General features: G+C 36.7%; 1 protein-coding gene and 1 pseudogene across 5 annotated transcripts in view; both read left to right on the top strand.

Annotated features, from left to right (window-relative positions):
- CHEK1 (checkpoint kinase 1) overlaps positions 1–14536 on the top strand; it is a 36964-nt gene extending 22428 nt beyond the window's left edge. For all 5 annotated transcript variants that reach the window (XM_032285038.1, XM_032285036.1, XM_032285035.1 and 2 more), the window contains exons 9-13: positions 2278–2386; positions 2568–2745; positions 2984–3115; positions 12529–12630; positions 14013–14536. In XM_032285038.1, the coding sequence (XP_032140929.1) occupies positions 2278–2386; positions 2568–2745; positions 2984–3115; positions 12529–12630; positions 14013–14108 (617 nt within the window). In that variant the 3' untranslated portion in view covers positions 14109–14536. The remainder of the gene's footprint in view (positions 1–2277; positions 2387–2567; positions 2746–2983; positions 3116–12528; positions 12631–14012) is intronic.
- Positions 8553–8669, top strand: LOC116556473 (annotated as a pseudogene).
- Positions 14537–15211: the final 675 nt, after the last annotated feature.

The following is a 15211-nucleotide window of genomic DNA, read 5'->3' as shown; positions in this document are numbered from 1 at the left end:
GGAACATATCCTCTGTGGATAAGGGGGGACTACTGTAATCAGTTCTCTGACATCTTGTTTTATCTCGTCAGTTGATCATGCCCTCCTCCTCTAAACACTTTCTTCATTTGGCTTCCAGGCATTACATTCTTCTGATTTTTGTCCTTCTCACTGGTTGCTCCTTTTCAGTCTCTTTTGATGGTTTCCTTTCATCTGCTCAGCCTCCTAATACTGGAGTTCTCCAGGGCTGAATCTATGGATCTCCTTTGTTTTCTCCACACTCACTCCCCTAGTAATATTATTTGGTTTCGTGGCTCTAAAAAAAACTATATGTTGATAGTCACATTTATATCAACCTAGACCTTTCCTCTGAGTTCCGAACTTAAATGTCTTAACTGCCTTCTCAGATTTCGCTTGAATGTTAAGAAGCATCTCAAACTTGATGAGCTCCAAACTGAGTTACTAATCTTTTCCTTTCAAACCCATTCCTTTTCTAAGTCTTGCCCATGTTGATTAACGGCAACTGCATTATTGTTATGCAGATCAGAAACCTTGAGTCATCCTTCATTTTTCTCATCCTCTTTTACTTGACATCCAGTCCACCAGGTAATTGTTAACCTCTATCTTAAAAAAAAATTGTAGAATCTGATTACCTTTTTTTAACCTCTACTGCTACCCTGTCATTCCAAACTACTATTATATCTTTCCAGAATGTTCTGATTTAAAAGTAAATTAGAATATCTCACTGTTCTACCCAAATCCTCCAATGCTTTAGTTCTCACCAATAGTGTAAGCTAAAATCAGTTCATGACCTGTGAGTTCTTACCCAATTTGTCCATAATTACCTCTCCAACCTCACTTCTGCTTTGCTCCCCCTTGGTTATAGCTATAGTGGTCTTCTCATTGTTCTCTAAATCCTCTCTAGGCACACTTCTACCTCACTGTGTTTGTAATGAATATTCCCTATGCCTGGAAATGCTTTTTCCCATGGGACTTATTTGCATGTCTTGTCTTCTCATTTTCTTTGGATATTGACTTCAGTGTCACCTTTACAATAAGCCTTTCCTGGCCATGCTATTTAAAACTGTATCCCCTTCTCTCTAATACATTTCTTAAATTTTAAAAATTTTTACTATCTCGTGGACATATGCAGTCCAACACATTTCTTCATTTTATTTTCCTCCATTGTACTTACCACCATTTAGCTTATTGATTTTTAATTTTATTTGAATTTATTTTATGTTATTTTGTCTCTCCTCAATAGAATGTAGGATTTAAGAGGTCAAGGGTTTTTTTCTGTTTTGCTCACTGCTGAATACCTAATACCTAGAATAATGCCTGGCACAGAATAAATCTAATAAAATATTGGAATGAATGGATTAATAAAAAGCAGGTTAAAAAAAATTTTAGCATGTTTAAGTGGTTTGGGTACAGATCCTGTAGAGAGGAAGAAGCTGAAGTCTAAGAGAAAGGGAATAAATAACGGAGGATCAAGATCCCTCAGGAGGTGGAAGGGTGTGGGCTCTGGAGCACGAGTAGAGAGATGAACATTCCATAGGAGAATGGAAGGAATGAAAGGATGTATAGTAATACGTGTAACTTAGCAGATTTGCTGCAGACAAGTTGATGTAGTTGCTGTCTAGTGGCTTTATTTTCTCTCTGAAATGGGAAGTGGTAGTAAAGGTGCTGGACAGTAGTCTTGGAAATTACAGAAAAGTGTAGTTTTGAAATGATCCCTGTGGAGAAAAGGAAAGGAAACTAGAGAAACAAATAGAATTATCTGGCAATATTGAGGTTCGGCTAGGGATTGTAACCATAAATTTATAGTGGTGTCATTTTACGTATAATCTTCATTGTAAAGCTTTTCTAGGGAATCAAAGAATGTTGGCTAGAACAGATTCATAATATTTATTGTTATTATCATAATTTTTTTTTTTTATTTTAAAAAGTTCTAGTCCTTTAGCCAGGTCTGTTGTCTTCATGGAACGTTGTTCTGTTACCCACAAAAGATGCCATTAAGATTGTGGCCTGAGCATACTCCACACTTGGAACACGCCTACAGGTCATACTTAGATATTGTGAAATACCTAATTTGACAAGTGAATCTTAGTAATTTCATAACTTGACCACATTTTTTATATAGTCATATAGGAAGACTTTGTTTTATATCTTATAAATATTTTGTGTTAAGTAAATAGATTTAGACAGAGTTTTACTTCTTCAAGTTACCAGTTGGGCTAATTTAAAAACATATTTGCATAGAAGACTTGACAGCATTTGTATTTTTTTCTTTTTTAGGGGCAAAAAGGCCCCGAGTCACTTCAGGTGGTATGTCAGAGTCTCCCAGTGGCTTCTCTAAGCACATTCAATCCAATTTGGACTTCTCTCCAGTAAACAGTGCTTCTAGGTAAGACTGATTAAGTCGTTGATTGTAGTATTCCCATGAAGAATAATATATACATGTATTTTTTTTATAATCATCAGCATTAATGGACATAATACTGTGTGAGAACATTTGTGTGATATAAGAAAGGCATGATAGATTTTATTTTATTAAATGTATATTTCCTTCTGTTGTAATGCCTCAGTGAAGAAAATGTGAAGTACTCCAGTTCTCAGCCAGAACCACGCACAGGTCTTTCCTTATGGGATACCAGTCCCTCGTACATTGATAAATTGGTACAAGGGATCAGCTTTTCCCAGCCCACATGTCCTGATCATATGCTTCTGAATAGTCAGTTACTTGGCACCCCAGGATCTTCACAGGTGAGGGAATTTAATTTTTTAAATAAATAATGGCAGCTCTTTATTTTTTATTGTCTTAAAGTCCTTTTTTATTGTGAAAATCTTAAGATATATAACATTTAAATCACATGTATTTTTTTGGTTAAAGAAGAAAGGGGAGGGAGGCCTTAATGCAAAAGAATTTTAAGACTAAATGGCTATGATATTACTGTCTTTAGTCATAATGGATTTATTTAGTTGTCTTCTGTTTGATATATAGAACCCCTGGCAGCGGTTGGTCAAAAGAATGACACGATTCTTTACCAAATTGGATGCAGACAAATCTTATCAATGCCTGAAAGAGACTTGTGAGAAGTTGGGATATCAGTGGAAGAAGAGTTGTATGAATCAGGTGTGTTTCATTGATTTTCATTATATCTTTTCCTGAAGAAAAATTTAAATAGGCTGGGCACAGTGGCTCACGCCTGTAATCCCAGCACTTTGGAGACTTTGGGAGGCTGAGGCAGGTGGATCACCTGAGGTCTGGAGTTCGAGACCAGCCTGACCAACATGAAGAAACCCCACCTCTAGTAAAAATACAAAAAATTAGCTGTATGTGGTGGCACATGCCTATAATCTCAGCTACTTGGAAGGCTGGGGCAGGAGAATCACTTGAACCTGGGATGTGGAGGTTGCAGTGAGCCGAGATCACGCCATTGTACTCCAGCCTGGGCAATAAGAGTGCGACTCTGTCTCAAAAAAAAAAAATTAAATATTCAAGTAAAAACTATCATTTGTATATTTTTAAAATACAAGATGGGCATGGTGGCTTCCGCCTGTAATCCCAGCTCTTTGGGAGGCCAGGGTGGGTGGATCACCTGAGATCAGGAGTTCAAGACTAGCCTGGCCAATATGATGAAACCCCATCTCTGCTAAAAATACAAAAATTATCCGGCATGGTGGTACATGCCTCTAATCTCAGCTTCTGGGGAGGCTAAGGCAGGAGAATCACTTGAAACCCATAAGACAGAAGTTGCAGCGAGCCGAGATCACACCACTGCACTCCAGCCTGGGTGACAGAGTGAGATTCTGTCTCAAACAAACAAACTTAAAAATATATAGTAATTAGTTAATTTGAAAAATAAACTAGTAAAATATTCTTTACCTTAAGAAATAATATATATTTTTTTAAGGTTTTTTTTTTTTTTGAGCCACTATGCCTAGCCTAAGAAATAATATTTCTTAAAAGACCTTTTTATTGTTATTAAAAATATTAGGCAGCTGGAATCATTATTTTCTTTAAAACTATATATACTTAAACTGTAGACAGTAACAGTTGACTGCCTACCATGAAAGTCAAATACATTAGCAGTCCCATACTTTTTCCCATCTCCCTTTATTGCAGCTGTCAATTTTTATTGTTTATATTATTAGAGCATAGTTAAATATTGGTATTCTAAACTGTCTTTAAAGCTTTTCAGAAAAATGTTAACATCATGAAAGACAAATAGGCCAGCTGTTTTATATTCAAGGTGACCAAAGAGGCCTCCTGATAACTAAGTGCAATGCATGATCTTTCACTAGATCATGTATTTGGGGAAAAAAAAAAAAAAACCATAACAGATATTGTTGGAACAATTGGGGAAATTTGAATATGGACTGTATGTTAGGTAATGTTTTTGTATGAGCATCCGATTTCTTGGATGTGATAATACTGTGTTTTGTAGGAGAATGTCCTTGTTCAAAAGAGAAACGTATTGAAGGAAAGTTAAAGTGAAGTGATATCTTCATTCAGTTTAAACTTTAAATGAAAGAAGGGTAAAACAGCTACATAAAGACAAATAAACACACACATATCTAGGTAGATAAGACCAGTGAAGAGTATATGGTTATTTATTGTACTCTTCTTTCAGTTTTTCTATAGATTTGAGTTTTCAAAATTAGAAAGGGAAACCGTTACTGTGTAGAAATCTGAGGCCAGCCTGATATTCCTCTCACCTATAGGTGATTCACTCTTTTTCAGTTAGACTCATAGAGATAAAATTTGCATAATATAAAAATCATGACTTTAACCATTTTAAAATGTACAATGCAGTGGGTTTTAGTATATTCACAAGGTTGTACAATCATCACCCCTGGCTAATTTCAGAACATTGCATCCACAGGGAGAAAAAAAAAAAAGAAAAACCTCTGTACCACCTAGCAGTCACTCCTCATTCTTTCTTTCTCCATTCCTGGGCAACCTCGAATCTACTTTCTGTCTTTAGGGATTGCCCTTTTTGAACGTTTTTCATAAATGGAATCTTATAGCATGTGTAGTCCTTTGGGTCTGTCTACTTTCATTTAGCACAAGGTTCATGGCATTGATCAGTACTTTATTCCTTTTTATTTTGGAGACAGAGTCTTGCTCTGTTGCCCAGGTTGGAGTGCAGTGGGGCAATCTTGGCTCACAGCAACCTCTGCTTCCCAGGTTCAAGCAGTTCTCCTGCCTGAGCCTCCCACACACCTGGCTAATTTTTTGTATTTTAGTAAAGACAGGTTTGCACCGTGTTTGTCCAGGCTGGTCTCAGACTCCTGAGCTTAGGCAGTCTGCCCTCTTCGGCCTCCCAAAGTTGCTAGGATTATAGGCGTGAGCCACTGCTCCCGGCTGTGCCTTTTTATGGCTGAGTAATATTCCATTGTGTGTATGTACTACATTTTGTTTATCCATTCATCCATTGATGGACATTTGGGTTGTTTCTACTTTTTGGTCATTACGAATAATACTGCTATGAACAATCTTGTACAAGTTTTTGTGTGACCATATGTTTTCAATTTCTTAGACATATATGGAGGAGTAGAATTGCTGGAGCATATGGTAACTCTTCATTTAACTTTTTGAGAAACTGTGAAGTGATTTTTCCAAAGCACCTGCACCATTTTACATTTCCATCAATAATGTATGAGGGTTCTAATTTCTCTTCATCCTTGCCAACACTTACTGCCCCCTCCTTTCTACTATAACAATCCTAGTGTGTATGAAGTGTTACCTCATTTTGCTCTTGATTTTCATTTCTCTAATGACGAATGATCTTGAGCATACTCTTATATGCTTATTGGCCATTTCTTTATAACAGTATCTATTCAGATCTCTTGTCCATATTTTAACTGGATTCTTTTTATTGTTGTTAGAGTTCTTTGTACATTCTGGACACCAGAACCTTGTCAGATACCTGATTTGCAAATATTTTCTCCGATTCTGTGGGAGAAAATTCCTCCATTCTTTTTGTTTTCTTATTAGTGTTCTTTGATGCGCACAAGTTTTAAATTTTGATGAATTCCAGTGGATTGCTAATTTTTCTTTTGTTGCCTATGCTTTTAGTGTCAAATTTAAGAAACTGTTACCTAATATAATATTGTAAAGATTTATACTTTACACTTTCTTTTAGATGCCCCAGCCTCCTAAGTAGCTGGGACTACAGCCTTAAAGTTTAGCTCTTATATTTAGGTCTTTGTCCATTTTGAGTTAATATTTGTATATGGTATGAGTTAGGGTCCAAATTCAAATGTTTGTATGTGAATATTCAGTTTTTACAGCACCATTTGTTGAAGACATCTTTTCCAATTGGATAGTCTTGGCACCTTTGTTGAAAATAATCGGTCATAGATGTGTGGGTTTATTTCTGGACTCAATTTTTTTTTCTTTTCTTTTTCCTCCCCTGTGTACTCAGTTCTTTGTTTCTTAGATCTATATGCCTGTGCTGTGCCACTACCACACTATTTTGATGACTGTAGCTTTGTAGTGAGTTCTGAAATTAGAAAGTATGAGTTGTCCAAGTTTGTTCTTTTTTTCAAGGTATTTTGGTTATTTGTGGCCCCTTGTTTTTCTTTCTGACTTTTAGGATCATCTGATTTGTTTCTCTAAAAAAAAAATTTGGAATTTTAAAAGAGATTACATTGAATCTATAGATAAACTTGGGGAAGATTTCCATTTTAGTACAGATTGAGTCTTCCTTATTCAAGGTCCTTGGGATAAAAAGTTTTGTGGATTTACCTTTGTTTGGATTTGGAATATTTGCATATACATAAAGAGATAACTTGTGGATGGGACTCAAGATGAAGCATGAATTTTATTTATGCTGCGTACATACCTTATACAAATAGCCTGAAGGCAATTTTATACAATGTTTTAAGTAATGTTGTGCGTGAAAAAAAGTGTACATTGTACTATCAGAAAGCAAACTTATCAGGTGTGAATTTTTTCATTCATGGCATCATGTCAGCACCCTAATAGTTTTGGAGTTTGGAACATTTTGGATTTCAGATTTTAGATTAAGGTTGCTAAACCTTAATCTTCCAATCCAATAACATGGGACACTTTTTTATTTTTTAGGGTCTTTAATTTCTTTCAAGAATATTTTATAGTTTTCAGTGTTCAAGTCTTGCACTTCCTAGGTTAAATGTAATCCCGTTTATTCTTTTTTTTATCCTGATGCTGATGTAAATGGAATTTTTTTTTCAATTTTATTTCAAATTGTTCAAGAGTATATTTGCAAATAAATTTTGTATATTGATCTTGTATCCTGAAAATTTGCTGAACTCATATATTAACTCCAGTAGTTTTTTTTTTTGTTGTTTTTTTTTGTTGTTGTTGTTGTTGTTTTTTTTTTGCAAATTCTTGGTTTAAGTTTTTATATATATGAAGATTGTTTTTGATAAATTAAAACAGTGTATTGTTTTGCCTTTTTTCCTTCCTATCTGGATGCCTTTTAATTCTTTTTCTTGTTCAGTTGTCCTGGATAGGACTTCCAACATTATGTTGAACAGAAATAGTGAGAGTGGACATGTTTGTCTTGTTCTTGATCCTAGGGGAAAGTTTTGAGTCTTTCAGCATTAAGTATGATGTCAGCTGTGAGGTTTTTGTTTTTATGATGAAAGAGTGTTAGATTTTGTCAGATGTTTTCTCCATCTGTTGAGATAATCATGTGGATTTTTTCACCTTTATTAATATGGTATATTAATACCTTGCCCTCCTGTGCCCAAGTGATCCTCCCACCTCAGCCTCCTAAGTAGCTGGGACTACAGGTGTGCACTACATACCAGCTTTTTAAAAATGTTTCTGTAGAGATACATTCTCTCTGTGTTGACGAGGCTGGCCTTGACTTTCTGGGCTCAAGTGATCCTCCCGAGTAATGGGGACTACTGGTATGCACTACCATGCCCAGCTAAATTGGCAATTTTCATCAGTCTATTTTGTCTAGTATCAGTATAGCCACACCAGTTCACCGGCTATCTTCTGTGTATTTTCTTTTGTTTAGATGGAGTCTTACTATGTTGCCCAGGCTAGAGTGTAGTGGTTATTTGAGGCACAATTATAGTGCACCCACAGCCTCAAACTCCTGGGCTCAAGTGACCTTCCTGCCTTGGCCGCCCAAGTAGGTGGGACTGCAGGGACATACCACCTTACCCAGCTACCAACTCTCTTGTTTATTGTTTACACAGTCTGTTTTTTTTTTTTTTTTTTTCCTTTTCCTTTTAACCTATTTATGTCTTTGAATCTAAAATTCCTTAGCTAGGTGTCATGGCTCACACCTGTAATTCCAGCACTTTGGGAGGCTGAGGCAGGCAGATGACTTGAGGCCAAGAGTTTGAGACCAGCCTGGCCAACACAGTGAAACCCCATCTCTACTAAAAATATTTTAAAAATTAGTTGGGCATTGTGGTGTGTGCCTGTAAACCCAGCTACTGCGGACACTTTAGGTGGGAAGATAACCCGAGCCCTAGGAGATCGAGGCTACAGTGAGCCATGATCTGATTGTGACTGCTCTCTAGCCTGGGCAACAGAGCAGGACTGTCTCAAAAAAAAAAAAATCGCTTCTCAGCCTTTTGTCTAAGATCAGGTGTAGTATCTGTTCCTATCAGTTTTAAGTGCCTTATTTTCTCTTCCACAGGGGGTTTTACTGGATACAGAATTCTTATTAGCTTTTGTTTTTCAGCACTTTGAATATGCCACTACTACCTTCTAGCCTTTGTGGTTTCTGATGAGAAATCAGCTGTTAATCTTACTGAGGACCTGTTTTACGTGAGACCTTGCTGTTCCCTTGCTGCTTCTAAGTTTCTCTGTTGATCACAGTTTGATTATGATGTATCTTGCAGTGGATTTCTTTGTTCATTCTATTTGGAGTTCACTGAGTCTCTTGGATGTGTAAATTAATGTTTTTAATCAAACTTGGGAAGTTTTTCGCCATTTTTCTTCAAATATTTTTTTCTGTACCTAACTCTCCTCTCCCTCTTAGACTCATTATGTGTATTGTTGGTACACTTGATGTACCACAGTTCTTAGACTCTGTTCACTTTTCATTATTCTTTCTTTGTGTTCCTCAGGGACTGTTTTGTATGGGCCATACTTGTTGCCTTACATGATTTGTAATTTTTTGTTGAAAACTGGGCATATTGTGGCAATATGTGGCAACTCTAGAAGTCAGATTTTCCCCTCTTACCAGGGTTTGTTACTGCTTGAGGTAGTTGTTTGGTTTTTTTAGTGACCTTTTTCTTTTTCTTTTTTGAGGCAGAGTTTCGCTCTTGTTACCCAGGCTGGAGTACAGTGGCATGATCTCAGCTCATTGCAACCTCCACCTCTGGGTTCAAGTGATTCTCCTGCCTCATCCTCCCAAGTAGCTGGAATTACAGGCTCCTGCCAACAAGCCCGGCTAATATTTTGTATTTTTACTAGAGACAGGGTCTCATCATGTTGGCCAGACTGATCTCAAACTCCTGACCTCAGGTGATCCACCCGCCTCAGCCTTGCAAAGTGCTGGGATTACAGGCATGAGCCACCACGCCTGGCCTTGGTGATTTTTCTGATGTAATTTTTTAAAGTTGGTATTGTTTGTCATGCATGGCTGTGCACTTTCTGTCCTATTAGTTTTAGTGGTCAGCTAATGATTGGACAGAGATTTCCTTAAATTCTGTTTACCAAAAACAAAAAATCTGCATAGCGGTTCTGTATTTGTGTTGGGGCACACCTGCAATACTCAGCCAAGAAGTTTACAATGTTGCCTCAGCCTTCACTATCCGCTTGTGCAAAATACAAAGTTAGGGCAGATGTAGAGCTTAGGGCTCTCTCAGCTTTTTCCTAAGCATGTGTACTGCCTTCGTCATGGGTGTGTCCTTTTAGATTCCCAGGTATATGCTGGACCTTTTCAAAAGTCATTATTCCTCAAAAATCTCATTCCCTAACTTTTTCTTCCAGACTTCTTGGGTAGTCTGTTTGCCCCAGTTGCTCTCACTGCTTTAGGCAGCAGAGACTAAAGCACTTTCCTGTAAGTGTTTTCAGCAAACACTACCCAGGAGCAGCTTTACCACAAGGTGAGTTACAGTTAACAAAGGCAAAATAAAGACAAGCTTCTTCTTTTTTTTTTTTTTTTTTGAGTCAGAGTCTGGCTCTCTCACCCAGGCTGGAGTGCAGTGGTGCAACCTCTGCCTCCTAGCTTCAAGCAATTCTCCTGCCTCAGCCTTGCAAGTAGCTGGGATTATAGGCACCCGCCACTAAGCCCAGCTGATTTTTGTGTTTTTAGTAGAGATGGGGTTTCACCTTGTTGGTCAGGCTGGTCTGGAACTCCAGCCCACAGGTGATCCACCCGCCTTGGCCTCCCAAAGTGTTGAGATTAGACGTGAGCCACCTCACCCGGCCAGGACAAGCCTTTTGATTGGGTTATTTTAGAGGTTCAGATTGGCTTAAGATAGTTTGTACATGAGGTTTATTTTGCTCCCACCTGGACCTATACCTGAAATATGGACTGTTAATTTTCAAGGCTGCCACTGAGTGAGGAGCAGGGGATGTGAACAGGGTAAGTTACAATGCCAGAAAGCTCACTGTTCTCACTGAGTTTCACTTGTTTTGAATAAGTTGCAAGCTTCTAGTTAGTTTACAATATTCTGAAAAAGTTGATTCTGACAGTTTTTGGCAGATTTTTAAAATTGCTTTTGTGGAGTAATGGACGTCTGGAGTTCTTTCCTCTGCCATTTTCACTGACATCACTCCTTGATTCACTATCTTTCAGTTCTTGAAGTATTTTCTGTCTTTGAAGTTTAAGAGCTTAATTCAGATTTGTTGAGTTGAATATCTTGTATTAATTTTCCCAGAACTAGTTTGTTTTTTCAGTGCTGCACAGTTGTGGTATAGATGTGTGTTTTTATAGTTTCTTGAAGTAAGAATTATTACAACTACTTTTGTAATTTGGGTTGGATTTTTCAAGCATATCTGCTGATCTTGCTCAGGCTTACTCATCCAGCTTATTCATTATACATCAAATGTAGTCATTTGATGTCTTTACGGTGGCTGGTGGTTTCAAATGTTCTTACTCCCATGTTTGGAGTCTTGGTACTGGCTGTTAGCTGAGGCTTTCTGTCTGCATCAATCAGCTAGGCTGAGCATCTTTACATACCATAGGAGCGTTCTAAAAGTGAAAGTTGCAAGGCATCTCAAGACCTTGGCCATCTTCTAATTGCCGCTCTAGCTTTTCAGCCACAAGTCAGGCCTTTTTCTTTCTCATGTTTTAATCATCTTGCTTTTCCTCTCATATTTTCATCTTTGATTGTTTCTTCTTTCAGTGGTATTTTGGTAAAATACAGTAAGTTTTGTTGCTATGAGTTCATATACACTCAATCCCTGGGAGCTGCACTTCTGTTGATAGATTGGTGGGGATACATATACCCGTTGGGAGAAGAGAGACTCTGGAATGAGTGAGATTATCAGCATACTTAATACTACTCCTGTTATGCAAGTAGCCTGCAAATTTAAAAAAAATTTTTTTAATTGATACAACAATTATATGTATTCATGGGGTACATAGTGATGTTTTGATTCATATAATATATAGTGATCAGATCAGGATAATTAGCAATTCATAATCTCAAACATTAATAGTTTCTTTGTGATGGAAATGTACAATATCCTTCTAGCTGTTTGAAACTCGATTATTGTTAAGTGTAGTCATCCTACAGTGGTCTAGAACTTACTCCTATCTAGCTGTAATTTTGTATTCTTTCACTAATCTCTATCTTTACCTTCCCCCTACCCATCCTAGACTCTAGTATCCTCTGTTCTGCTTTCTACTTCTATGATATCAACTGTTTTTTTGTTTCTACAGAACATGTGATATTTAATTTTCTGTTCCCGGTTTATTTCAGTTAACATAATGTCCTCCAGTTCCACCCATGTTGCTGCAAATGACAGGATTTCATTACTTTATATGGCTGAGTAGTATTTCATTGTGTATATATATCATATTATCCTCATCTGTTTGCTTGGCTTTTTGTTTTGTTTTTTGGAGACAGGATCTCGCTCTGTTGCCCATGCTGGGGTGCAGTGGCTCAATCATACCACACTGCAGCTTCAACCTCCTGGGCTCAAGTGATCCTTCTGCCTCAGCCTCCCTGAGTAGCTAGGCCTACAGCCACGCACCACCATGCTTGGCTAATTTTTTTGGAATTTTAGTAGAAATGAGAGACTGATATGTTGCCCAGTCTGGTCTTGAACTCCTGGGCTCACGGATCTTCCTGCTTTGACCTCCCAGAGTACTGAAATATAAGCATGAGCCACAGTGCCTGGCCTATTCTCATCTGTTGTTGGGTACCTAGGCTGATTCTATATCTTGGCTATTGTGAATAACTCTGTAGGGATGCAAATGTCTCTTCCATATAATTTCCTTTCCTTTGGATAACATCTCAATAGTGGGATTGCTGGATCTTACAGGTAGTTTTATTTGTAGATTTGGAAGAACTTCCATTCTGTTCTTCATAGTGGGTATACTATATGGCTTAACCTTATTTTTGTTACTTCAGGTTACTGTATCAACAACTGATAGGAGAAACAATAAACTCATTTTCAAAGTGAATTTGTTAGAAATGGATGATAAGATACTGGTTGACTTCCGGCTTTCTAAGGTAATTTTATGTTTTATTATAGTATTTTTTCTATGGAAATATTTCTGTGACTTTTTAAATGCCATTATGTTTGTATATATGTGGCATTTGTAAATAGAAGGTAATTTTTTCATTTAATATTATGAGCATGAGCTTTTGTTAATCTGTTTTTCCCAAACATTGTTTTTTCAACTGACGTTTTCCTTATTGTAAAAGTTTTTGCCGGGCACGGTGGCTCACACCTGTAATCCCAGTACTTTGGGAGGCCAAGGCAGGTAGATCACAAGGTCAGGAGCTTGAGACCAGACTGACCAACATAGTAAAACTAAAAATACAAAAAATTAGCCAGGCATGCTGGTGGGTGCCTGTAATCCCAGCTACTTGGGAGACTGAGGCAGGAGAATCGCTTGTACACGGGAGTTGGAGGTTGCAGTGAGCCGAGACTGTACCATTGGACTCCAGCCTGGGCAACAGTGTGACACTTTATCTCAAAAAAAAAAAAAAAAAAAAAAAAAAAAAAAAAGAAACAAAGCTTATGCTTTTGTGAAAAATGTAGATAAGCAAAAAATGGTAAAATAAAAATAATTCTAAATTTTTCTCCCCAGCAGTAATCACCTTTAAGATTTTGAAGCATTTTAATATTTTTCTTAATTTATCTTTTAATAAAAATTATGATTTGTTAAAAAATGTTTCATTATATAATGAACCTTTACATGTTATAATAATTCTGATTGATACATTCTGCATAGATTTTTTGTTCATATTTGTGATTTCTTTAGAAATTATTGATTTTAAAGTTGTAGTTTTATAGCCCTTAATATGTAAATCCAAAATAGCATTTTTCTCCATTTTCCAAGAGATTGTATGTGTGGTTGGAGGGGTAGCTGCTGTGTTAGAGCATTTGCTGCAGTACTCCTTGTATTAGAGATTTGCTGCAATACTGTTTTTTAGATGCTTACTATGGAATTAAATTATTAAGATTGTAGTATAATGAAATTCTTCTCATAACTAAATCTGTTGGTTTTATTGCAATAGTGTTATGACAAGACTTCAGTTTAGTTGTATAGCTTATTGTTAGTTTCCAGACCCTACTGCCTATGCAATGTAATGACTTAGGTCCAGATATACCAACACATGAAACAGAGAGGATGCCATTTTATCTGCTGTCTGAGCTCAGTGCGGTAGGAACAGTGATGGGCATGAAACTACATCGGAATTATTTTTTAACTATTTTCTCTGCCAGGATATTTGGTCTTCATAAACGGGCTTAAAAGGAAATTGTAGCTAGACATATATCTAAGCATGTTTGTCTCTTATTACCACTAAAAAGAGATTAATTTTAGGTCATAATCTTGTTTTTGTTTTTATTTTGACATTATTTTTGAATACTATTTCTAATATAGGGTGATGGATTGGAATTCAAGAGACACTTCCTGAAGATTAAAGGGAAGCTGATAGATATTGTGAGCAGCCAGAAGGTTTGGCTTCCTGCCACATGATCTGACATTGGCTCTGGGGAATCCTGGTGAATATAGTGCTGCTATATTGACATTATTCTTCCTAGAGAAGATTAACCTATTCTGCAAACTGCAAACAATAGTTCCTAAAGTATTCACTTCCCTCTTTATCCAAACATATTCCAATTCATTTTGTTTATTCTGCATACAAATAATACCTATATCTTAATTGTAAGGAAAACTTTGGGGAAAGGATGATTAGAATTCATTAGATTATTTCTTCATGTGTATTTAGTATCTGAATTTGAAATTCATCTAGTGGAAGCCAAGTTTCAGAGGACATGAGTTTTCCAGCTTTTATATACACATTTCCCATTTTTATCAAAACATTTTGTTTAATCCAAAAAGTATATATTTCTCCCATGTTGACTTAATTATAAGATGAACCAATAAAGATATAAGCCTTGTGACTTGGACAGTAGATTTATCAGTCTGTGAATCGAGGCTAGCTTCAAAACATATATCCCCAAGGTTTGTACCTATATTTTCAAAAGAGCCTGGCCAGTTATATATACCTGTTTTTGAATTATAATGATTAATTAAAATTGCAGGTAGATGTGTTTTCCAGCATAGTTAGTAAAATACTGGTTGGCCTTTCAAGGAGAAGTGGAGCATAAACTAGTGCTTAACCAACTTTACTCTCAAAATTACTGTTGAGCATCTTAAATATTTTTCTATATTTTCTACTTTCACAGCCATATTTTATCTACTTTTTGAACTTACTCGTGACCAAGCTTTTAGATGATAAAGAATAAAAGAGGGAAGGGAAGAGTAAGGAAGCTGTAAGAAAAATAGATCTGATTCATTATTCCTTTACCTATGACTTACAAAACCTTTGTTTTTCTAATAAAATTTGTATTAACTTTAGAGCATATTAGGTTGAGGCCTTGGCTCCTGCCTATAGTCCCAACTACTTAGGAGGCTGAGAGAGGAGGATTGCAAGAGCCTAGAAATTTGAGGCTGTAGTGAGCTGTGATTGCATCAAGGCAATCCAGCTTGGATGACAAAGTGAGACCCTGCCTCTAATAGAAATTTTTTAAATTATAAAAAGTATAAAATTAATTAGTTATTTTAATCTGAAGCCA

This window comes from Sapajus apella, unplaced genomic scaffold (genome assembly GCF_009761245.1).
Source record: "Sapajus apella isolate SASKATOON/1434 unplaced genomic scaffold, GSC_monkey_1.0 scaffold16, whole genome shotgun sequence".
NCBI lineage: Eukaryota > Metazoa > Chordata > Mammalia > Primates > Cebidae > Sapajus > Sapajus apella.
The sequence above is the reverse complement of the archived record's forward strand: the minus strand, read 5'-3'. Positions and strand labels throughout refer to the sequence as shown.